This window comes from Poecile atricapillus, chromosome W (genome assembly GCF_030490865.1).
Source record: "Poecile atricapillus isolate bPoeAtr1 chromosome W, bPoeAtr1.hap1, whole genome shotgun sequence".
NCBI classification, from domain to species: domain Eukaryota; kingdom Metazoa; phylum Chordata; class Aves; order Passeriformes; family Paridae; genus Poecile; species Poecile atricapillus.
Window position 1 is genome coordinate 958,112 of NC_081288.1, and position 25,028 is coordinate 983,139.

The following is a 25,028-nucleotide window of genomic DNA, read 5'->3' on the forward strand; positions in this document are numbered from 1 at the left end:
GAACATCCCCAGGAGCGGTGGATCTGCTGCTGCTGGGCTCTGCACATCCTCCAGCACGGCTGGAGCCCGAGGAGACTCAGGAGAGGAGCTAGGGTGTATTGAACAGTTGGTCATGACATGCTAAATGTAAATGTAATAAATGTAAATGCTTTTCCAAAGGCACTGGAGAGGTTTTTGGTGGGTTTTAGTCTGCTCAGTAACGAGCTTTCCTTCCTTGCTGAGTGGATTCCATGGAAAGGCTGCAGAATATCTTGGGAACATCTGTCCTAAGGCATGGAAGGTGTGGCTGTGGTGGCCAGGGTGGGCTCTGTTCACGGAATATTGGCACACAGACGTGTGGAAAAGCTGCAACACGCTCGGGTTTCATCGTGCTTGGAGCTGAGCCATATCCCTGAAAACTCTGGCACCATCCCTGGCAGTGTCCCAGGCCAGGCTGGACACTGGGGCTTGGGGCACCCTGGGACATGGGAGCTGTCCCTGCACTGGGGGGGCTTTGAGCTCCCTTCCCACCCAAACCATTCCAGGATTATTTCTTCAAAGTGGACTTGCACTCTTGATTGATACTTTCAATTTGTTGATGTTTTTGGGACCGTGTTTTCCAATGACAGGCCCAGCTCTTTGTGTATATTTGGGATATTTATTTGGGATATTTATTTGGGATATTTATCTGGGATATTTATTTGGGATATTTATCTGGGATATTTATTTGGGATATTTATCTGGGATATTTATTTGGGATATTTATTTGGGATATTTATTTGGGATATTTGGGATGTTTGTTTATTTGGGATATTTATTTGGGATGTTTATTTGGGATATGTATTTGGGATATTTATTTGGGATATTTATTTGGGATATTTGGGATGTTTGTTTATTTGGGATATTTATTTGGGATGTTTATTTGGGATATTTGGGATATTTATTTGGGATATTTATTTGGGATATTATTTATTTGGGATATTTATTTGGGATATTTATTTGGGATGTTTATTTGGGATATTTATTTGGGATATGTATTTGGGATATTTATTTGGGATATGTATTTGGGATATTATTTATTTGGGATATTTATTTGGGATATTTATTTGGGATATTATTTATTTGGGATATTTATTTGGGATATTTATTTGGGATATTTATTTGGGATGTTTATTTGGGATGTTTATTTGGGATATTTATTTGGGATATTTATTTGGGATATTTATCAGGGATATTTATTTGGGATATTTATTTGGGATATTATTTATTTGGGATATTATTTATTTGGGATATTTATTTGGGATATTTATTTGGGATATTATTTATTTGGGATATTTATTTGGGATATTTATTTGGGATATTTATTTGGGATGTTTATTTGGGATATTATTTATTTGGGATATTTATTTGGGATATTATTTATTTGGGATATTTATTTGGGATATTATTTATTTGGGATATTTATTTGGGATATTATTTATTTGGGATATTTATTTGGGATATTATTTATTTGGGATATTTATTTGGGATGTTTATTTGGGATATGTATTTGGGATATTATTTATTTGGGATATTTATTTGGGATGTTTATTTGGGATATTTATTTGGGATATTATTTATTTGGGATATTATTTATTTGGGATATTATTTATTTGGGATATTGTTTATTTGGGATATGTATTTGGGATGTTTATTTGGGATGTTTGGGAGCAGCTGCTGTCTCACAGGAGGAGCTGCAGATCAGCAGCCTCGTGAATTGCTTTGGGTTTTGCTGCCACTAAACTTGGGGTGAGTTCTGTGTGCCTTTGGCCAGGATGTGAGGGGATGTGAGGGGACATGAGGGGACATGAGGGGACCTGAAGGGACGTGAGGGGACATGAGGGGACATGAGGGGACCTGAGGGGACATGAGGGGACATGAGGGGACATGAGGGGACATGAGGGGACATGAGGGGATGTGAGTATCAGGAGCTGTGCCAGCCCCTGGGCCCTCAGGAGCAGTGCCAGCAGCTGCTGCTGTCACCAGGCAGGCGTGTCCTGGTGACACTGCAGGGACATGGGGTGGTGGCACACACAGGGAGTGCTGGCTGTGTGACATGGCAGTGACACAGGGTGGTGACAGGAGTGCTGGCTGTGGTGACACTGCAGTGACATAGGGTGGTGGCACACACAGGGAGTGCTGGCTGTGTGACATGGCAGTGACACAGGGTGGTGACAGGAGTGCTGGCTGTGTGACATGGCAGTGCCATGGGTGGTGACAGGAGTGCTGGCTGAGGTGACACAGCAGGGACACGGGGTGGTGGCAGCAGTGCTGGCTGTGGTGACACAGCAGTGACACGGGGTGATGGCAGCAGTGCTGGCTGTGTGACATGTGGCAGTGCCATGGGTGGTGACAGGAGTGCTGGCTGAGGTGACATTGCAGTGACACAGGGTGGTGGCACACACAGGGGGTGCTGGCTGTGGTGACTCTGCAGTGACAGGGGTGGTGGCACACACGGGGTGCTGGCTGTGTGACATGGCAGTGCCATAGGTGGTGACAGGAGTGCTGGCTGAGGTGACACAGCAGGGACACAGGGTGGTGGCAGCAGTGCTGGCTGTGGTGACATGGCAGGGACACGGGGTGATGGCAGCAGTGCTGGCTCTGGTGACACAGCAGTGACAGGGAGTGCTGGCTGTGGTGACATGACAGTGACACGGGGTGGTGACAGGAGTGCTGGCTGAGGTGACATTGCAGTGACACAGGGTGGTGGCACACACAGGGGGTGCTGGCTGTGGTGATACAGCAGTGACACAGGGTGGTGGCACACACAGGGAGTGATGGCTGTGTGACATGACAGTGACACGGGGTGGTGGCAGCAGTGCTGGCTCTGGTGACACAGCAGTGACAGGGAGTGCTGGCTGTGGTGACATGGCAGTGCCATGGGGTGGTGACAGGAGTGCTGGCTGAGGTGACAAGCAGTGCCATGGGGTGCTGGGTGTGGTGACACAGAGTGGTGACAGGAGTGCTGGCTGGGGTGACAGGCAGTGCCATGGGGTGCTGGCTGTGGTGACACAGCAGTGACACGGGGTGGTGGCAGCAGTGCTGGCTGAGGTGACACAGCAGTGACACGGGGTGGTGGCAGCAGTGCTCGCTGAGGTGACACAGCAGTGACAGGAGTGCTGGCTGGGGTGACACAGCAGTGACACAGGGTGGTGGCAGGAGTGCTGGCTGAGGTGACACAGCAGTGACACAGGGTGGTGGCAGGGGTGGTGGCTTTGGTGACAGCAGTGACACAGGGTGGTGGCAGGGGTGCTGGCTGGGGTGACACAGCAGTGACACGGGGTGATGGCTGGGGTGACACAGCAGTGACACAGGGTGGTGGCAGGGGTGGTGGCTGGGGTGACACAGCAGTGACACGGGGTGGTGGCAGGGGTGGTGACTGAGGTGACACAGCAGTGACACAGGGGTCGCTGTGTCCAGGGCTCCCTGTGGCTGTGTCCGGGGGTCTCTGGCCGCTCTCCGGAGCCGTTCCCATCAGGATGTGCTGGAGCTGGGGCCTTGCTGGGTGGGCTGGGCTGGATCCCTGGGTGTCCTGGCTCACCCTGGGTGTCCTGGCTCACCCTGGGTGTCCTGGCTCCCAGGAGATCTCTCTCTGATGGAGATTGGGAGCAAATTCCTCCCTGGCACAGGGCGGGGGCTGCCCCTGGATCCCTGGCAGTGGCCAAGGGCAGGCTGGAGCCTGGGGCTGGGAGCAGCCTGGGCCAGTGGGAGGTGTGGGGGGCACTGGGGGGTTTGGGGGTCCCTTCTATCCCAAACCATCCCAGGATTCCATGGTTGTGGAATGCAAAACCAGCTGAAACCAAGACAAGTTCTTCCTTCCAACCCCCCATTGCTCCCTGTCCCTGGAGCAGCCTCTTGTGTGCATTGTGAGAATTCCACGTGTTCTTCCAGGGCTCTTCCAGCCTTGAGCTCTCCAAAGCTTTGCTGTCCATGTAAGCCAGAGTTGTGCAGGATTTTACTGAACTCTTGGAACCCAGCAGGGGAATTGCTGAGGAAGATCTTGCTGGAGGTGTCCCTGCTCATGGCTCTGCTGGCAGGAACAGGGACAGGAGGAGAGGGAATGACCTCAGAATGGGCCAGGACAGGCTCAGGATGGGCCAGGACAGGCTCAGGGTGGGCCAGGACAGGCTCAGGATGGGCCAGGACAGGCTCAGGGTGGGCCAGGACAGGCTCAGGATGGGCCAGGACAGGCTCAGGATGGGCCAGGACAGGCTCAGGGTGGGCCAGGACAGGCTCAGGGTGGGCCAGGACAGGCTCAGGGTGGGCCAGGACAGGCTCAGGATGGGCCAGGACAGGCTCAGGATGGGCCAGGACAGGCTCAGGGTGGGCCAGGACAGGCTCAGGATGGGCCAGGACAGGCTCAGGGTGGGCCAGGACAGGCTCAGGGTGGGCCAGGACAGGCTCAGGGTGGGCCAGGACAGGCTCAGGATGGGCCAGGACAGGCTCAGGGTGGGCCAGGACAGGCTCAGGATGGGCCAGGACAGGCTCAGGGTGGGCCAGGACAGGCTCAGGGTGGATCAGGACAGGCTCAGGGTGGATCAGGACAGGCTCAGGGTGGGCCAGGACAGGCTCAGGGTGGGCCAGGACAGGCTCAGGGTGGCACAGGACAGGCTCAGGGTGGGCAGCAGCAGGAATTTCCCCATGGAAAGGGGGTCAGGCCCTGGAAGTGCCCAGGGAGGTTTGCAGTGCCCATCCCTGGAGGTGTGCAGGGAATTCCTGGAGGTGGCACTCAGGGGACAAGGTGGGCATCGGGCACAGCTGGGACTCCATGGGCTGGGAGGGCTTTTCCAACCTCCCTGAATCTGGGACTGGGTCAGGGACTTTTGGGCATAAATTCTGGGGAAAAAGGCATCAAAATTTAGAAATAAAATCTTGAACAGTTTTTGTTCAGATCAATGCCCTTGGTTTGGGTGAATGTTGTACCTCCAGTTAAGTAATTGTTGATTGGAAGATGAGGAAATACATTTATTTTCTCATTAAATTTAATTTCAGTTTCTTGTGGGGGACCTCCTGCTGGTTGGTCTCTGTATCCAAGAGCACATCAGGAATTCCTGGGTTTCAGGAGACTGGTTAAAGCCCAGCTCTGGAGTTGGGGGGCAGCTCATGGGCTGAGCCAGCCTTGGCTCTTCCTCTGTGATCCCCTTCCACTCTCCCTGGTTGTTCTGAGCCCCAGGCCTTGAGCACCTGCAGGGCTGGGCAGTTCACATCTCCCAGAGCTGCAGCAGGGGAGGAACTGGGATAACTGGGAGGATCCTGTGTGGCCTGGTGCTGATGGCTGGGCAGGGGCTGTCGGTCCCTATGATCTTCCTTTGTGCTGGAAGGTTCTCTGGAAGTTCACTTAGGGAAAAAAAATAAAAGCCTTTGGTTCTCAGGTACCTTTGTTTATTGGTAATTTTTAAAAATCTTCTACAGGATTGAAAGTTTGCAGAGGAATTTGCACTGGATGAAAACCAATTCCTGAAGCTGGGTCTATTCCAGGAACTGTAACCCAAATGTTTCTCTGTCCGTGGAGGAGATTTCACGTTTGAAGGAACTTCTACTGAAGGTAAGAACATCTCCCTGTCCTTCTGTCATGGAATGGTTTGGGATAGAAGGGACCCCCAAACCCCCCAGTGCCCCCCACACCTCCCACTGGCCCAGGCTGCTCCCAGCCCCAGGCTCCAGCCTGCCCTTGGCCACTGCCAGGGATCCAGGGGCAGCCACAGCTGCTCTGGCAATTCCAGCCCAGCCAGCAATTCCCAATTCCCAACATCCCAACATCCAGCCCTGGCCTCTGGCACTGGCAGCCATTCCCTGGCTCCTGGCCCTGCAGCCCTGTCCCAGTCCCTCTGCAGCTGTCCTGGAGCCCCTTCAGGCCCTGCAGGGGCTCTCAGCTCTCCCTGGATCCTTCTCCTCTCCAGGGGAACATTCCCAGCTCTCCTGGAGCCCCTTCAGGCTCTGGAATGTTCTGGAAGGTCTCCCTGGATCCTTCTCCTCTCCAGGGGAACATTCCCAGCTCTCCCAGGCTGGATCCCTGGGAACTGAGGGGCTCCAGGCCTGGAGCAGCTCTGGGGTCTCCTCTGGTCTCTCTCCAGCAGCTCCAGGTGCTGCTGCTGTGTCCCCAGGGCTGGGGCAGCTCTGCAGGTGGGGGACAGGGGCAGGGTCCCCCCTCCCCTGCGGGATTAGCCCAGCCCTGGGGGGCTCTGGTCAGGGCCTGTCAAGTTCCTCATTAATGGACCAATTAATTCCCAATAATGAGGATGAGCTCTGTGATGCTGGGTGCTCAGTTCTGGTGGCTGCTCCTGGGATTGATCTGGAATTTAATTCCTGGAGTCATCTGAGAGGGAATTGTGGTGTCCCAGGGATATTCCTGAGGATGGAGGAGCTCAGTCCCTGTGTCCCTGTGTCCCTCTGTCCCTGTGTCCCCGTGTCCCTGTGCCAGCCTTGAGCCTGGGCTGGCTTTATCCCCATGGAAAGGGGGTCAGGCCTTGGAAGTGCCCAGGGAGGTTTGCAGTGCCCATCCCTGGAGGTGTCCAGGGAATTCCTGGAGGTGGCACTCAGGGGACAAGGTGGGAATCAGGCACAGCTGGCACTGGATGGGCTGGGAGGGATCCCAGGAATCTCAGTGTGCTGGCCAGGATCGTCCCTAAAACCACATTCAACTGTGGAAGTGTCTCTCAGAAGCTGAGCTCCTGTCCATAACTGCTGGGAAGAGCCTGGAACTCCTCATTCCCTGTTCTCCTGGGAGCTGCTGTGGCTGGTGCAGGGAGTTCCCTGTGGAAGGGCCCCACTGTGCACTCATTGTGGGGCAGGGATGGGAACAGGCCGGGATCTCTCCCCGAGTTCCCCAGGGAGGAATGGGAACCATCCAGCACAGCAGCTCGAGGCACACAGGAGGAGCTGCCCTTTCCTGCAGCAGTAATTCCATTGGGATTCACTGCCCTGGCATTCCCTGGAGGTGTGGGAGCAGCGGGATCCTTCCCAGTGCCAGCAGTGGAGTGGCTGACTCGAGCATTTTCCTGTTGGGAATTCAGTGGGAAAAGCTTCCCTACTGCTCCAAAGGGAGAGATTTTATGTGAAACAAGTTCTCATAGGTGATGAGTTAAAGATGCACGGATTGGAACGGTTAGGTGGGATACTGGGAAGGAATTCCTGCTGGGAGGGTGGTGGGGGCTGGGATGGAATTCCCAGAGCAGCCGTGGCTGCCCCTGGATCCCTGGAAATGTCCAAGGCCAGGCTGGATGGGGCTTGGAGCAGCCTGGTCCTTGTGACAGCTTTGGTAGGCTCAGCCTAATTATTTTTGTGTCCCAAGCAGGTGTTGATTCCTTGCTCTTCCTTCTGGGATCACTCCCAAGTCCACTGGCCCTGGTTTGGGATCCTTCTGTGCCTTTTCCTATTTCTAATTTATGTTGATTCATTTCTTTCATCCCGCTGCTGAGTCACCAAATGGAGGGAATTTTGCTCTAAAGATGTTTGGGAATTCCATGCCCAACCCTTCAGTGGGAATTGAGCTGAGCCATTGATCAGCCTGGCCTTGTCTGTCTGTGTTTTCCAGGTGGCTTTTCCAGTGGTGGAACAATTTGCTGAAAAAGCTGGTTTGGGGTTGCAGGTTCAGTAAAGTGAGATTTTATTCCCTGGGTAACTGGGATTAGAGATGGAGAGCTCTTGGATGGATGTTGGTCTTGCTGTGCTCCAGACTTCTTCCCATACTGGATTTGGAGGGAATTCCCTATGTTTTGGGGTATTTTTTGTTGTTTTGTGTATCAAAGCTTAAAATTATTTATTCTTATAGAGGAAATAGGGAAGATTTTGTATTAAAACTTGGCAAAAAAGAATAAGCTTGAAATTCCCATCAGGAATCTGTGTCTGTCCAGGCTAAAATCCACCCTGCATGGAGCAGGGACCTGTTCAGCTGGGCCAGAGCTGCTGGAGTTGGGATTGGCGTTGGGATTTTGTACTGGATGTTACTGGGATGGCAGGAGGATCCCAGAACTCTTTTTGAGAACGTCCTTCCCTCAGCCCTTCCATGTGCTCTCACCTAGTGAAAACATTCAGTGCTTTATTTTAGCAGGAATGGTCTTAAATGGGCCTAAAAAGTCGGTAAATCTTGGGAATTTTGTCCCAGTTTCCAGGAGGAGGTGCCTGGGGAGTTTCTGCCCCTCTGTGTTCACTTTTCCTGGTGTTGGAATGCGGAGGGCACTTTGGAATGGTTGGAAAATGCTGTGGCTCTTTTGTCTGTGCCTGTGTTTGCTGAGGATCAGGGGATCCCTTGGTGACACAGAACGGACAGGGAATAACCCTGGGAGAAATCACAGCAACCCAGGGCCTGGATACTCCCAGAGCCGGGGGGTCAGGGGGCTGGGAGAGGCTCAGGGACCAGGGAATCACCTGGAACTGACCCTGGCACCAGCACCACACCCCCAGGTCCCTCTGGAGTCACCTGGGACTGACCCTGGCACCCCTGGGTCCCTTTGGAGTCACCTGGGACTGACCCTGGCACCTCTGGGTGCCTCTGGAGTCACCTGGGACTGACCCTGATACCCTCAGTCCCTTTGGAGTCACCTGGGACTGACCCTGGCATCAGCACCACACCCCCAGGTCCCTCTGGAGTCACCTGGGACTGACCCTGGCACCCCTGGGTCCCTCTGGAGTCACCTGGGACTGACCCTGGCACCCCTGGGTCCCTTTGGAGTCACCTGGGACTGACCCTGGCACCCCTGGGTCCCTTTGGAGTCACCTGGGACTGACCCTGGCACCCCTGGGTCCCTCTGGAGTCACCTGGGACTGACCCTGGCACCCCCAGGTCCCTCTGGAGTCACCTGGGACTGACCCTGGCACCTCTGGGTCCCTCTGGAGTCACCTGGGACTGACCCTGGCACCCTCAGGTGCCTTTGGAGTCACCTGGGACTGACCCTGGCACATCTGGGTCCCTCTGGAGTCACCTGGGACTGACCCTGGCACCTCTGGGTCCCTTTGGAGTCACCTGGGACTGACCCTGGCACCCCTGGGTCCCTTTGGAGTCACCTGGGACTGACCCTGGCACCCCTGGGTCCCTTTGGAGTCACCTGGAAGTGACCCTGGCACCTCTGTGTCCCTTTGGCATCACCTGGGACTGTCCCTGATACCCCATGTCCCTTTGGAGTCACCTGGGACTGACCCTGGCACCCCTGGGTCCCTTTGGAGTCACCTGGAAGTGACCCTGGCACCTCTGTGTCCCTTTGGCATCACCTGGGACTGTCCCTGATACCCCATGTCCCTTTGGAGTCACCTGGGACTGACCCTGGCACCCCTGGGTCCCTTTGGAGTCACCTGGGACTGACCCTGGCACCCCTGGGTCCCTTTGGAGTCACCTGGGACTGACCCTGGCACCCCTGGGTCCCTTTGGAGTCACCTGGGACTGACCCTGGCACCCCTGGGTCCCTCTGGAGTCACCTGGGACTGACCCTGGCACCCCCAGGTCCCTCTGGAGTCACCTGGGACTGACCCTGGCACCTCTGGGTCCCTCTGGAGTCACCTGGGACTGACCCTGGCACCCTCAGGTGCCTTTGGAGTCACCTGGGACTGACCCTGGCACATCTGGGTCCCTCTGGAGTCACCTGGGACTGACCCTGGCACCTCTGGGTCCCTTTGGAGTCACCTGGGACTGACCCTGGCACCCCTGGGTCCCTTTGGAGTCACCTGGGACTGACCCTGGCACCCCTGGGTCCCTTTGGAGTCACCTGGGACTGACCCTGGCACCTCTGGGTCCCTTTGGTGTCACCTGGGACTGACCCTGGCACCCCTGGGTCCCTTTGGAGTCACCTGGGACTGACCCTGGCACCTCTGGGTCCCTTTGGAGTCACCTGGGACTGACCCTGGCACCTCTGGGTCCCTTTGGAGTCACCTGGAAGTGACCCTGGCACCTCTGGGTCCCTTTGGCATCACCTGGGACTGTCCCTGATACCCCCAGGTCCCTCTGGAGTCACCTGGGACTGACCCTGGTACCTCCAGGTCCCTTTGGAGTCACCTGGGACTGACCCTGGCACCAGCACCACACCCCAGGTCCCTTCCCTGCTGTTCCCACTGCAGTTCCCAAGGGGATCCTTGGGATGTGCTGGACGAGCTGTTCCCTGGGGCTGCTGGCAGCAGGAGACGGGGAGATCATCCATGAAAAAGAAATAATTAAAGGACAAATTCCAGTTGGAATTGCCAGCCAGGAACTCCTCGGGCTCAGAACATTGTGTGTAAAACATTGATGTTGTAGTTTATGCAAATGAGCAGCTCTGGGGCAGATCCTGTCCAGGACACAGCTTTGGGTGGAAAATGAAATGAAATAAAATAACATATAAAATAATGGATGCCCACTCTCCCCAGCTCCTGGGCAGATGGAGAAGGAGAACTGAGCAGAGCAGAGGTGGCAAAAGGGGTCCTTTGTTTGGGGTTTTAAACAGCAAGTGCATTACTTGTTGGAACTTTTTATAAACTCTGCTGGAATTTTGCTGGCAGGGAATTGAACATTCCCAGCCCAGGGTTTGTTGGTCTTGCAGATCTGTGTCAGAACAGGGAGATTAAGCATCTCCTGCATTGTCCCAAACATGTCAAACACCCCAACACTGCTTTTTATCATTAATAGAAATTCATTTATGGGTTGGGAACTGGTGCTGCTGTGCTGGGACAGGGGTGCTCTAACCCAGACACACCTGCAGAAATCCCCTTCCCTGGTGGGCTCAGAATGAGGGAGGGCAGGGCTGGATGTTGGGATGTTGGGAATTGGGAATTGCTGGCTGGGCTGGAATTGCCAGAGCAGCTGTGGCTGCCCCTGGATCCCTGGCAGTGGCCAAGGGCAGGCTGGAGCCTGGGGCTGGGAGCAGCCTGGGCCAGTGGGAGGTGTGGGGGGCACTGGGGGGTTTGGGGGTCCCTTCCATCCCAAACCATCCCAGGATTCCCTGATCCCATGGGACCTGCCACTTCTCCCACCTCCAGCCCAGCCCCTCCCCACTCTCCCAAGGAAGGTCAGGCAGCTTCTCCTGGAGATGGATAAAAAGTTCAGGAAAGCTGTGGAATTGCCAGGATTACAATGGGTGTCAGTTTGGAAGGTGAGAATTCCGTGTGGATTCCACACCAATGGAGGGAATGTTTCTGCATTTGGGTTGACTGAGCCCCCAAACCTCCTTCTCTGAAGGCCTTTGGTGCCAGATTTTCCCTTGGTGAATTTAGAACCAAGCAGAGATGGTTAAAAATACCCAAAGAACAGTTTGTGAGGAACACACCGAGCCCAGCAGTGCTGTCACTGCCGTGTCACGTAGGTTGAACATTCAGATGGCTGCTCCCAACTCCAAAACTCAGTGCTGAAATCCCAGAATCCCAAAATCCCTGGGGCTGGAAAAGCCCTCCCAGCCCATGGAGTCCCAGCTGTGCCCGATGCCCACCTTGTCCCCTGAGTGCCACCTCCAGGAATTCCCTGCACACCTCCAGGGATGGGCACTGCAAACCTCCCTGGGCACTTCCAGGGCCTGACCCCCTTTCCATGGGGAAATTCCTGCTGCTGCCCACCCTGAGCCTGTCCTGTGCCACCCTGAGCCTGTCCTGTGCCACCCTGAGCCTGACCTGGCCCACCCTGAGCCTGTCCTGGCCCACCCTGAGCCTGTCCTGGCCCACCCTGAGCCTGTCCTGATCCATCCTGAGCCTGTCCTGATCCACCCTGAGCCTGTCCTGGCCCACCCTGAGCCTGTCCTGGCCCGTCCTGAGCCTGTCCTGGCCCACCCTGAGCCTGTCCTGGCCCACCCTGAGCCTGTCCTGGCCCACCCTGAGCCTGTCCTGATCCACCCTGAGCCTGTCCTTGACCACCCTGAGCCTGTCCTGGCCCATCCTGAGCCTGTCCTGGCCCACCCTGAGCCTGTCCTGATCCACCCTGAGCCTGTCCTGTGCCACCCTGAGCCTGTCCTGGCCCACCCTGAGCCTGTCCTGGCCCACCCTGAGCCTGTCCTGGCCCACCCTGAGCCTGTCCTGGCCCATCCTGAGCCTGTCCTGGCCCATCCTGAGCCTGTCCTGGCCCACCCTGAGCCTGTCCTGGCCCATCCTGAGGCCTGTCCTGGCCCATCCTGAGCCTGTCCTGGCCCATCCTGAACCTGTCCTGGCCCATCTGAGCCTGTCCTGGCCCATCCTGAGCCTGTCCTGGCCCACCCTGAGCCTGTCCTGGCCCACCCTGAGCCTGTCCTGGCCCATCCTGAGCCTGTCCTGGCCCACCCTGAGCCTGTCCTGGCCCACCCTGAGCCTGTCCTGGCCCATCCTGAAGCCGTTCCCTCTCCTCCTGTCCCTGTTCCTGGCAGCACAGCCCCCTCAGTATCATTCCTGGATGGAAAATGGGTTTTTAAGAGGAAAATGTCCAGGCTGTCCTGTAGCTGAGGCCGTGCAGAGTGGGACTGGCAGAGGATCAGGCACAGGGACAATTTTGGATGCTGGAAAGAACGAAAGGAGTGGATGGTTGAGAGTTCTGAGTGCAGAAATGGGGATGTGGGTTAGGTTAAAAACAGCCTTGTGATCCTGGGTGTGGGATCACATGGTGATGCTGGATCAGCTGGGAATGTGGCACAGGGACACCTCAGCCCAGGAGCTCTGAGTGCAGAGTGTGGGAGCCAGGGCTGGCACTGGCCAGCACGGGCTGAGGGAGCCGAGTCACCTGTGACAGCCACTGCCAGGAGATTGTGTTAATGGAGCCAGGGAATGGCTGCCAGTGCCAGAGACAGGGCTGGATGTTGGGATGTTGGGAATTGGGAATTGCTGGCTGGGCTGGAATTGCCAGAGCAGCTGTGGCTGCCCCTGGATCCCTGGCAGTGGCCAAGGGCAGGCTGGAGCCTGGGGCTGGGAGCAGCCTGGGCCAGTGGGAGGTGTGGGGGGCACTGGGGGGGCTCGGGGGTCCCTTCTATCCCAAACCATCCCAGGATTCCATGAGTTCTGTACCTGGTACTGTGGCCAGAACAGGACTGTGAAGGGTTGTTGAGGAGCTGAGCTGAGATGGTGAAGGGCAGAACTGGAAGAGGAAATATTAAGCAAAAGGAGGAGCCCTGGAAGAGTCTCCTTGGGGTGGTCTGAAAGTGCCATGGTTTGGTGTAACTCACAGCTTTCCCAGAATTCCAGGGACTGGGAAAGCAAAATGGAAAAACATCATTAATAGAACTCAGAGAAAAATTGGGATAACTTAAGGGCAAAGAAAGGTTGGGTTAGGATTGGATGGAAATGGGGGATTCAATGTGCAGTGCCCCAGGAAAGACCCTGAGGGGGAACATCCAGGGAATGGGGCTGGGAAGGGGCTGGAGGTGTCCAGGGATGGAGCTGGGAAGGTTCTGGAGCCCCAGGAAGAGCTCTGGGAGCTGGGAAGGTTCTGGAGCCCCAGGAAGAGCTCTGGGAGCTGGGAAGGTTCTGGAGCCCCAGGAAGAGCTCTGGGAGCTGGGAAGGGTCTGGAGCCCCAGGAAGAGCTCTGGGAGCTGGGAAGGTTCTGGAGCCCCAGGAAGAGCTCTGGGAGCTGGGAAGGTTCTGGAGCCCCAGGAAGAGCTCTGGGAGCTGGGAAGGTTCTGGAGCCCCAGGAAGAGCTCTGGGAGCTGGGAAGGGTCTGGAGCCCCAGGAAGAGCTCTGGGAGCTGGGAAGGTTCTGGAGCCCCAGGAAGAGCTCTGGGAGCTGGGAAGGGGCTCAGCCTGGAGCAAAGGGGGATCAGGGGGACCTTGTGGCTCTGCACAAGTCCCTGGCAGGAGGGGACAGCCGGGGGGTCGGGCTGTGCTGGCAGGAACAGGGACAGGAGGAGAGGGAACGGCCTCAGGATGGGCCAGGACAGGCTCAGGTGGATTTTTGGGAGATTGCTTCCCTAGGAGGGTTGGAAAGCACTGGATGGGCTGCTCAGGGCAGGGGTGCAGGCCCCATCCCTGTAAGTGTTCAAAAAATGTGTGGACGTGGCACTTGAGGCCATGGGGTGGGAGTGGATGGGGTGGATGGTGGGACTGGGTGATCTCAGAGGTCTTCTCCAGCCTCAGGGGTTTCATGACAATCCATGGCAGGTGTGGAGCAGTAACCGGTGCTTTCCCACCCCCAGCCAGTCGCGTCCCATCACCATGTTCTGGAAGTTTGATTTGAACACAACGTCACACGTGGACAAGCTGCTGGACAAGGAGGATGTGACCCTGGAGGAGCTGATGGACGAGGATGACGTCCTGCAGGAATGCAAAGCCCAGAACCGGCGGCTGCTGGACTTCCTGTGCCAGCAGCACTGCATGGAGCAGCTGGTCACCCTCATCACCCACGAGCCCCCCGTGGACATGGACGAGAAGGTCCGATTCAAGTAGGTATTGGATCCCTGCTGCCCCGGGATGTCCCAGCAGGGATCCCGGGGTGGACACAGAGATTCCACCTGGCTGCTGGCCCCACTGCCACCTCCTGGGGGGGACAGCCTTGGAGCTCTGGGGGTGTTCCAGCATTTGGGGTTGGGAGGGGATTTCAGCATTTGTTGCTTTGGTTTTGATGGTTTAACATTGAGTTGGTGTCCAAAAAAAAAAAATTCTATTTCAAATAATGTCTGCAAAAAGACAGAGCTCAAGTATTGTCTCAGATATTCAAATCTCAAATAATGTCCTAAAAGTAAAAAATCCTATTTCAAATAATGTCTGCAAAAAAACATAAGTAATATCTCAGATATCCAAATCTCAAATAATGTCCAAAAATTAAAAAATCCTATTTCAAATAATGTCTGCAAAAAAACATAAGTAATGTCTCAGATATTCAAATCTCAAATATTATGTCGAAAAAATAAAAAATCCTATTTCAAATAATGTCTGCAAAAATAACCATAACTCAAGTAATGTTTCAGATACTCAAATCTCAAATATTATGTCCAAAAAATAAAAAATCCCATTTCAAATAATGTCTGCAAAAAAACCCATAATTCAAATAATGTCTCAGATATTCAAATCTCAAATATTATGTCCAAAAAATAAAAAATCCTATTTCACATAATGTCTGCAAAAAAACATAAGTAATATCTCAGATATTCAAATCTCAAATATTATGTCCAAAAATTAAAAAATTCTATTTCAAATAATGTCTGAAAAAAAACCATAGCTCACGTATTGCCTCAGATATTCAAGTCTCAGATAATGTCCAAAAATTAAAAAATCCTATTTCAAATAATGTCTGCAAAAAGACATAAGTAATATCTCAGATATTCAAATCTCAAATAATGTCCAAAAAATAAAAAATCCCATTTCAAATAATGTCTGCAAAAAACCCTAACTCAAGTAATGTCTCAGATACTCAAATCTCAAATAATGTCCAAAAATTAAAAAATCCTATTTCAAATAATGTCTGAAAAAAAACCATAGCTCAAGTATTGCCTCAGATATTCAAGTCTCAGATAATGTCCAAAAAATAAAAAACCCTATTTCAAATAATGTCTGCAAAAATAACCATAACTCAAGTATTGTTTCAGATACTCAAATCTCAAATAATGTCCAAAAAATAAAAAGTCCCATTTCAAATAATGTCTGCAAAAAAACCCATAATTCAAATGTCTCAGATATTCAAATCTCAAATAATGTCCAAAAAATAAAAAACCCTATTCCAAATAATGTCTGCAAAAAAACATAAGTAATATCTCAGATATTCAAATCTCAAATATTATGTCGAAAAAATAAAAAATCCTATTTCAAATAATGTCTGCAAAAAAAACCATAACTCAAGTAATGTCTCAGATATTCAAATCTCAAATATTATGTCCAAAAAATAAAAAATCCTATTTCAAATAATGTCTCCAAAAAACCATAGCTCAAGTAATGTCTCAGATATTCAAGTCTCAAATAATGTCCAAAAATAATCCTATCCCAAATAATGTCTCCAAGAAATCTTACCCTGCTGTTCCCTCAAAATCCGAAGCCCCTTGAGTAGGTTTTTATAGGAAAGGGAAGCACAAGAGGTAGAAATCTCTGAACTCAATGGGTTTCCAATCCCACAGAACAAGGTGAGCTGGAAAATGAATAAAATTTGGGATATTTTCAGTGCGCTGCATGTCCAAATCCTGCTGATTTCAGGGATCAAGAGCTCCGGGCAGGCCCTGCCTCTGCTCAGACCTGAGCTCCTCACAGGGATTTCCTTCTCACCAAAGTTGTTTTTGTGCATTTTTAACCAAATGTATACTCAAAAATATTGACATTTGGGGAGTTTGTTTGCCTTTGTGAAGTTGATATAAAAATAAAAGGCTGCTCTGACTATAAATAAATAAAACTGGGCAGGTTTTTCCTGGTGGGAATGGATCAGGGCTGGGTTGGTGTTGATGGAAAGGCACAGAGATGTTCAGGTCTGGTTTTGGGTGAGAGTTGGTAACGGTGTGAGGTGGCTGTTCCCAGGTGAGTGAATGCCTGGGAATATGTGGGGTAATAATTTGGAATATCCTGTGCCTGCTGTGCAGGGATCCTGCTCTGAAAGGTGAGTTTGGGACCCACCTGCAGAGCTGCCCCAGCCCTGGGCCAGCAGGAGAAGGACCTGGAGCAAGTCCAGAGGAGCTGCTCCCAGGGATCCAGCCTGGGTGGGAGAGCTGGGAATGTTCCCCTGGAGAAGAGGAGGATCCAGGGAGAGCTTCCAGAACATTCCAGGGCCCCTGAAGGGGCTCCAGGAGAGCTGGGAATGTTCCCCTGGAGAGGAGAAGGATCCAGGGAGAGCTGAGAGCCCCTGCAGGGCCTGAAGGGGCTCCAGGAGAGCTGGGAATGTTCCCCTGGAGAGGAGAAGGATCCAGGGAGAGCTGAGAGCCCCTGCAGGGCCTGAAGGGGCTCCAGGAGAGCTGCAGAGGGACTGGGACAGGGCTGCAGGGCCAGGAGCCAGGGAATGGCTGCCAGTGCCAGAGGCCAGGGCTGGATGTTGGGATGTTGGGAATTGGGAATTGCTGGCTGGGCTGGAATTGCCAGAGCAGCTGTGGCTGCCCCTGGATCCCTGGCAGTGGCCAAGGGCAGGCTGGAGCCTGGGGCTGGGAGCAGCCTGGGCCAGTGGGAGGTGTGGGGGGCACTGGGGGGGCTCGGGGGTCCCTTCTATCCCAAACCATCCCAGGATTCCCTGACTGAATCAAGCAGGAGAAGAATGAGGGAAGGGGGGACAAGGACAGAGGTTTCAAGAAGGAAATTCCCACTGGGACTCCGAGGGCTGATGTTCATGGAGCATTTTCTTGGCAGCACTTGGGACTCCCAGGCAGAGCAGGCCCAGAAGTGTCTCCAAAGCCTGGAGAGGGGAAGGAGGGTTTGTGCTCATTAGAAACCAGGGGAGCTTTTGGGATAAATAAAGGCTGAGCAGGAAGAATGAACTCTGTGTAAATCCAGATGGAATCCCGCTTTTGGCTCTTCAGGAAAGGTTATGAAAGTTTGTGGAGTGGGACAGGGAGAAACTCGATAGCTTTGGAAGGATCTGGGGCTCAGGATGTGTGGAGAGGGGATCATCCAACTGAAACAGTGGGATGGAGGTTCATAAAGTTCAGAGGAGAAACTGCAAAGAGGAAAAGTGCCCAGTCAATCCTCATGCAAGGAGAACTTGTGGAATTAAACACCTGAAAGGAGGCTGGAGCAGGAAAGCAGAGTGTGAATCTTGCATCTGCCAATGAACTGCTGATTCCAGGGGTGAGGGAAGCTCAGCTTCCAGGGGTCTGAGGGGGAGTTCCCTGCAGCCTGGAATCCTCCAGGGCTGGGCTGTGGTGCCAGAACGGGAATGGTGAGGATTGGATCACACCTGGGGCTGTGAGAGCTGCAGGAGCAGAACCTGCTGGGAGAGGAGAGCTCCCATTTCTCTTGGGTCCATGGGATGTGTGTCCACACGCAGATCTCCAGGAGTTGTGGGTGCTTTTTGCATGGAATGAGCCAGGAAAAGGAGAAATGAGTCCTGGTGTCCCCTTGGGGCTGGAAGGGATGGAAGGGCTGGAAGGTCCCTCTGGGGTGGTGACAGCGACATCCTCAGCCTCAGCTCCTGGGACAGCACCAGGGCTGGAGCAGCAGCAGCGGGGCCTGAGGGGCATTTGCAACCCTCAGGGCTGGAACTGCAAGAACAGGGGGAGGCTGCTGGGGAAGGGAATGGTGCAGGGAAAGGGTCAAAGCTCCCAACTGGCCTGGAAGTGTTGTAGTGGCTTGTGAAGAGTGCAGAGACCGGGAAAGATCCTGGTGTAGAAACCTGGTTTGGTCACAAATCAGTAATGACCCATTGTGGGAAGTGTCCTCAGCACAGGGAGTCAGTCGTGGGTGGGATAGGAGGGACCCCCGAGCCCCCCCAGTGCCCCCCTGCCATGGCAGGGACACCTCCCACTGGCCCAGGCTGCTCCCAGCCCCAGGCTCCAGCCTGCCCTTGGCCACTGCCAGGGATCCAGGGGCAGCCACAGCTGCTCTGGGCACCCTGTGCCACCCTGGCCAGCCTGGAACTCCTTCACTCTGAGAGCTTTGCAGAGGGCAGATCTCCAGGGAGTTTCCATCTCACCTGTGGTCGCTCCGGGTGTGTCACTGCAGGTATCCCAACACGGCCTGCGAGCTGCTGACCTCGGACGTGCCGCAGATCAACGACAAACTGGGTGGGGACGAGACCCTGCTCAACATCCTCTACGACTTCCTGGACCACGAGCCCCCCCTGAACCCCCTCCTCGCCAGCTTCTTCAGCAAGACCATCGGGAACCTCATTGCACGGAAAACAGAACAGGTAGGGATGGGATCTGTCCCGTCCAGGGAATTCCCCAGCTCTGCCGGTGTTGTGTCCTTGCTGTGAGCTCATGGTATTCCTGGAGTTGGGTTTAAGCTCAGAGGTGAAATGGAGTCTCTGGGAAGTTCTCAGAATTCCTCAGTGCAGTGAGATGCTGGCGTGGACAGACCCTTACCGGAGTTTTGGGTTGGGGTCTGTCACAGCCAGAATATCCCCATGGCACAGCTCAAGCTTCACTTTTCATACCAAGGCGTTTTGAGGATCATCAGAGTCATCCCAATCCATAAACAAGGCCTCAGGCTCATCCCTATGGAAGGACTGCTGAGGCATGAGCTGAACAGGGATTCAGGAATATTCACATCCCAGTAAATACTGAGGTTTATAAAAGCTGCCTGGTAGGGAGCTTGAGAGGAAAGGAAAATTCCCCAGCTTCACTTATTTCCATGGCTTCGGGAGGGGAGAAAAGTTGGCTGAAAAGATCTGATTTGGTGTTGCCTTGAAATAAGAATCATTCCCGTGTTCCCTGGAGGGTTCCCAACCCAAGGTCGGTGGTTGAGACACAAAAGAGAAGCTCCGGGAGCTGTGGGAGAGCTGAGGGGGATTTGTGAGGGAGCCATGAGGGAGCAGTGAGGGAGCCATGAGGGAGATGTGAGGGAGATGTGAGGGAGCCATGAGGGAGCCATGAGGGAGCAGTGAGGGAGCCGTGAGGGAGCTGTGAGGGAGCTGTGAGGGAGATGTGAGGGAGATGTGAGGGAGCTGTGAGGGAGCCATGAGGGAACTGTGAGGGAGCCGTGAGGGAGCCGTGAGGGAGCCATGAGGGAGCCGTGAGGGAGCCGTGAGGGAGCCATGAGGGAGCCGTGAGGGAGCTGTGAGGGAGCTGTGAGGGAGCCGTGAGGGAGCCGTGAGGGAGCCATGAGGGAGCTGTGAGGGAGCTGTGAGGGAGCTGTGAGGGAGATGTGAGGGAGCCATGAGGGAGCCGTGAAGGAGCCGTGAGGGAGCCGTGAGGGAGCTGTGAGGGAGATGTGAGGGAGATGTGAGGGAGCCATGAGGGAGATGTGAGGGAGCCATGAGGGAGATGTGAGGGAGCCGTGAGGGAGATGTGAGGGAGCTGTGAGGGAGATGTGAGGGAGCTGTGAGGGAGCCATGAGGGAGCAGTGAGGGGGCTGTGAGGGAGATGTGAGGGAGCAGTGAGGGAGCCATGAGGGAGATCTGAGGGAGCCGTGAGGGAGCCATGAGGGAGCCATGAGGGAGCCTTGAGGGAACCGTGAGGGAGCCATGAGGGAGCTGTGAGGGAGATGTGAGGGAGTTGTGAGGGAGCCGTGAGGGAGATGTGAGGGAGCCATGAGGGAGCCATGAGGGAGCCTTGAGGGAACCGTGAGGGAGCCATGAGGGAGCTGTGAGGGAGATGTGAGGGAGTTGTGAGGGAGCCGTGAGGGAGATGTGAGGGAGATGTGAGGGAGTTGTGAGGGAGCCGTGAGGGAGCCGTGAGGGAGCCATGAGGGAGCCTTGAGGGAACTGTGAGGGAGATGTGAGGGAGCCGTGAGGGAGCCGTGAGGGAGCCGTGAGGGAGCCATGAGGGAGCCTTGAGGGAACTGTGAGGGAGATGTGAGGGAGCTGTGAGGGAGCTGTGAGGGAGCCATGAGGGAGATGTGAGGGAGCCTTGAAGGAACTGTGAGGGAGATCTGAGGGAGCCGTGAGGGAGCCATGAGGGAGCCATGAGGGAGCCTTGAGGGAACTGTGAGGGAGATGTGAGGGAGCCGTGAGGGAGCCGTGAGGGAGCTGTGAGGAAGATGTGAGGGAGCCATGAGGGAGCTGTGAGGGAGCCATGAGGGAGATGTGAGGGAGCTGTGAGGGAGCTGTGAGGGAGCCGTGAGGGAGCCGTGAGGGAGACGTGAGGGAGCTGTGAGGGAGCCATGAGGGAGATGTGAGTGAGCCATGAGGGAGCCGTGAGGGAGCTGTGAGGGAGCCACGAAGGAGATGTGAGGGAGCTGTGAGGGGGCTGTGAGGGAGCTGTGACGGAGATGTGAGGGAGCCGTGAGGGAGTTGTGAGGGAATTACAAGGGAGTTGTGAGGTGGGCCATGAAGGAGCCATGAGGGAGTTGCGGGGGATTTGTGAGTGAGCCGTGAGGGAGCCATGAGGGAGCTGTGAGGGAGTTCTGAGGGAGTTGTGAAGGATTTGTGAGGGGACTCTGAGGGGGCTGTGAGGGAGTTGCGTGTCCCATTGGCAGCTGATGCAGGCTCCTCTTTCCACAGGTGATCTCATTTTTGAGGAAAAAGGACAAGTTCCTGAGCCTGGTGCTAAAGCACATCGACACCTCTGCCATGATGGACCTGCTGCTGCGCCTCATCAGCTGCGTGGAGCCCACGGCGCTGCGCCAGGACGTGCTCAATGTGAGGGCCAACCCTCTCCCAGCCCCTGTCCCTGCCTGGCTTGGGACAAATGGGGTTTGTGGGTGTTTTATCCCAGGAGCTGATCCACCCCTCTGACAGCTCCCATTCCCAGGGCTGGAGTCTCTCCCTGGGGTCCCTCAGCCCCATTGTGGCTCCAGGGCAGCAGCCTGGCTCACTTCTGGCACCAAAGGGTTTCCCACTCATTTTTCTATGGAGCAACTTCTCTTTAGTCCACCTGGAGAGCTTGGAGAAAGGGAATCTGAATTCTTCCCAGTGTTCAGAAATTCAGACATTGATTGGGAAGTAATTAGTCTTAATTCCTTACCATGTTCAAGGAATCATAGAATCAGGGAATCCTGGAATGATTTGGGATAGAAGGGATCCCTGAGCCCCCCCAGTGCCCCCCTGCCATGGCAGGGACACCTCCCACTGGCCCAGGCTGCTCCCAGCCCCAGGCTCCAGCCTGCCCTTGGCCACTGCCAGGGATCCAGGGGCAGCCCCAGCTGCTCTGGCAATTCCAGCCCAGCCAGCAATTCCCAATTCCCAATTCCCAACATCCAGCCCTGTCCTCTGGCACTGGCAGCCATTCCCTGGCTCCTGGCCCTGCAGCCCTGTCCCAGTCCCTCTGCAGCTCTCCTGGAGCCCCTTCAGGCCCTGCAGGGGCTCTCAGCTCTCCCTGGATCCTTCTCCTCTCCAGGGGAACATTCCCAGCTCTCCTGGAGCCCCTTCAGGCTCTGGAATGTTCTGGAAGCTCTCCCTGGATCCTTCTCCTCTCCAGGGGAACATTCCCATGTCCTCTGGTCTGCCTCAGGAGCAGAGGGGTCCCAGACCCATCCCTGGAAATGTTTTTCCTTGTAATGGAAGTTTGCTCATTTCCCAGGCAGCTGCGTTTGGGCATCGTTGGGATGAGTTTGGGGGATGTCACACATCAGCAGTTTTCCTGGAACAGGAGTGGGATGTGAATGGAAATGGGTGGAGATGAGTGGTTGAGCCTGCAGGTGGGGCTGGGCTGGAGGAGTGGAAGGGAGCATTTGGAGAGGACATTCCTGGATTTCCTGGGCTGGAAAAGGAGCTAGGGAATGGTTTGCATGGAGATCAGGAGCTGGTGGAGCAAGGTGAAGGTACAGTGACAGCTGTTCCAACATCTGGCAGGAGGAGGAATTGTGAGCATCAGGAAGAGCAGGAGCTGCTGGGAGAATGTGGTGGGGGTTCTGCCACCGCTGCTCAGATGAGCTGTTTGACCCTGGAGCATTCCATGTTTTCCAGAGGGTCTGTGTGTTAGTTCCATGGCAGGAGGCAAATCCTAATCCATCCCCATCCGTGCTGATGCAAATCCGAATCCATCTCTGTACCCACCTCGGGGATGGAATTGGGAGAGGGAAGGAAAGGCATCCCCTTCCTGCAGAGCTTCCCAGAGCTCCTCTCAATCTGAGCTCCTGGACATCCAACGAGGATCTTCTCTCCTCCTCTTTTCCCTGCAGTGGCTGAATGAAGCCAGGATTATCCAGAGACTCGTGGAGCTGATCCATTCGAGCCAGGATGAGGATGTGAGTGGCACCAGGGCTGGGGATTTGGGGTGCTGGGTCCTGCAGGGCCCTGGAGATTTCTGTTTTCCGTGTGACCTGTGGAGGAGCTGCTGGGGATGGCCTTGGGATGTGCTGTCCTCTGCTCAGCACCAGATCTGGGGCTTTGGAGTGGTTTCATCTGCTTTTGACTTCTTTTACTCGCAGTTCCTTGGTTCTGCTGCCTTGGTTGATCTCAAACCTACAGACAGTGGGGTTAGGGAGGAACCTGCTGTTCCTGGAAGATCCTTTAAAATCAGCCACTTGATGCCATTTTCAAATCTTTTTAGCCCCGAGTGGGAATTCAGTTGTAAAGTCTGGAAAATGCAGTTCTCTGAGCCCGATTCCCTCAGCTCATCCCAGGCAAAGTTCCCTCTGTGAGAGGAGAGCTGGGAGCATCCCCATGGATTTGTGTTGGAGCAGGTGCTGAGGTACAGCAGCTCCAGAGGGGCTTTGAGTGATGAATTCCTCAAACAGCCCTGGAAAACCTTTTAATCCCCAGGAGTTAAACGGTGAAGGGTTCTCTCCAGCAGGAAGAGAGCAGTGGGAGGAAGGACGGAATGCTAGTGTTAGGAATGTGCAGGTTAGCAGGATTGAGGAGAGAGAGAGGAATCCTCATCCCTGAGCTCCTGAGCTGCTCTTGATGGTCGTGTTTGGGCCAATCTCCTTTGAGTGCAAACTGTTGATGCTGCTGCTCCAGCAGTGTCCAGCACTGAGTAACTCCAGGGGGAGCAGGAATGGGATTGACCCCAGCCGGAGCATTCCCAGCCTGGCCAGGCTTGGCCCTGGCGCTGACACTGCTCCTGTCCCCGTTTCCAGAGGCAATCCAACGCTTCCCAGACCCTGTGTGACATCATCAGGCTGAGCAGAGACCAGAGCACTCAGCTCCAGGATGTCCCAGAGCCGGATCCGCTTCTCACAGCACTGGAATCGTGAGTACTGGGGGCACTGGGGCTGGCTCCTGGATCGCTGTGCAGGGAGCAGGCAGAGCAGGGATGTTTTTCTGGAGCTGGAGCAGCACTGAATGAACGGCCTCTTCAGGGATTTGGGGTTTGAGGCTCTGTCCAGGGGCAGGAGAGGGGGTCAGGGAGCCCGAAGCACCCCTTCAGGGTGAGGCAAAGACCCAAGGGATTTCAGCCTGGAGAAGGGAGGGTTCTGTGGGGACCTCACAGCACCTTCAGGGTCTGAAGTGATCTCAGAGGAAGCCAGAGGGGGATTGTTCATCCAGAACTGGAGTGCCAGGACAAGGGGAATGACATCCACTGCCAGAGGCCAGGGCTGGATGTTGGGATGTTGGGAATTGGGAATTGCTGGCTGGGCTGGAATTGCCAGAGCAGCTGGGGCTGCCCCTGGATCCCTGGCAGTGGCCAAGGGCAGGCTGGAGCCTGGGGCTGGGAGCAGCCTGGGCCAGTGGGAGGTGTCCCTGCCATGGCAGGGGGGCACTGGGGGGGCTCGGGGGTCCCTTCTATCCCAAACCATCCCAGGATTCCCTGATTTCCCAGATAACGTTCAGTGTGTACCAGAAATGTTGATTTTCCCAGTTTTGCTCCATCCTGCTGTTGTTCCTTTGCTCTTTGCAATGAACATTCAATTATTTATGTCCTGTGTTTTCTGCTTCATATCACTGCTGCAAACTGAAAAACTCTGGGATATTCTTCAGGAGACTGAAACTAAAAAAGGTTCTGTTGGGCCTGGAGGTGACATTTTGTCAGGAAAGGGCTGGATGGAGCCATGGAAGGGACTGGGGCTCCCAATTCCTCTGAGATATTTGTGTCCAGCCAGAGCTCTGAATTTAGGTGGCACTGGGGATCTTTTCTCCTGATCCATGGCTGTCAGTTCCTCCATGACTGTGGGATAATTCCAGTGTGAAGGTGGGAATGGCATGTGGATCACCCCAGTACTGGGAAGCCACTGGGACCATCCTGGGCTTGCCTTGGAGCTCTGCCCCTGCCAGAACCTGCTGCACTTCTGTAAATCCTTCATTTCCCTCACTGCTCCTGCAGGAATGAGGTAGATCCAGCCTTTGTGCCATGGCCTGACAGGATCCTGTGCTGGGGAAGTGTTGACTTTTCACGGAATCCTGGGATGGTTTGGGATAGAAGGGACCCCCAAACCCCCCAGTGCCCCCCACACCTCCCACTGGCCCAGGCTGCTCCCAGCCCCAGGCTCCAGCCTGCCCTTGGCCACTGCCAGGGATCCAGGGGCAGCCACAGCTGCTCTGGCAATTCCAGCCCAGCCAGCAATTCCCAATTCCCAACATCCAGCCCTGTCCTCTGGCACTGGCAGCCATTCCCTGGCTCCTGGCCCTGCAGCCCTGTCCCAGTCCCTCTGCAGCTCTCCTGGAGCCCCTTCAGGCCCTGCAGGGGCTCTCAGCTCTCCCTGGATCCTTCTCCTCTCCAG

The 25,028-nt window shown here is 54.6% G+C and overlaps 1 protein-coding gene across 2 annotated transcripts in view; it reads left to right on the forward strand.

Annotated features, from left to right (window-relative positions):
• Nucleotides 1-25,028, forward strand: part of LOC131591682 (serine/threonine-protein phosphatase 6 regulatory subunit 2-like) — a 71,167-nt gene that overhangs the window by 19,522 nt on the left and 26,617 nt on the right. For both annotated transcript variants that reach the window (XM_058862622.1, XM_058862621.1), the window contains exons 2-7: nt 5,431-5,563; nt 14,060-14,305; nt 18,489-18,675; nt 20,929-21,066; nt 22,548-22,613; nt 23,448-23,560. In XM_058862622.1, coding sequence (XP_058718605.1) covers nt 14,079-14,305; nt 18,489-18,675; nt 20,929-21,066; nt 22,548-22,613; nt 23,448-23,560 — 731 coding nt within the window. In that variant the 5' untranslated portion in view covers nt 5,431-5,563; nt 14,060-14,078. The remainder of the gene's footprint in view (nt 1-5,430; nt 5,564-14,059; nt 14,306-18,488; nt 18,676-20,928; nt 21,067-22,547; nt 22,614-23,447; nt 23,561-25,028) is intronic.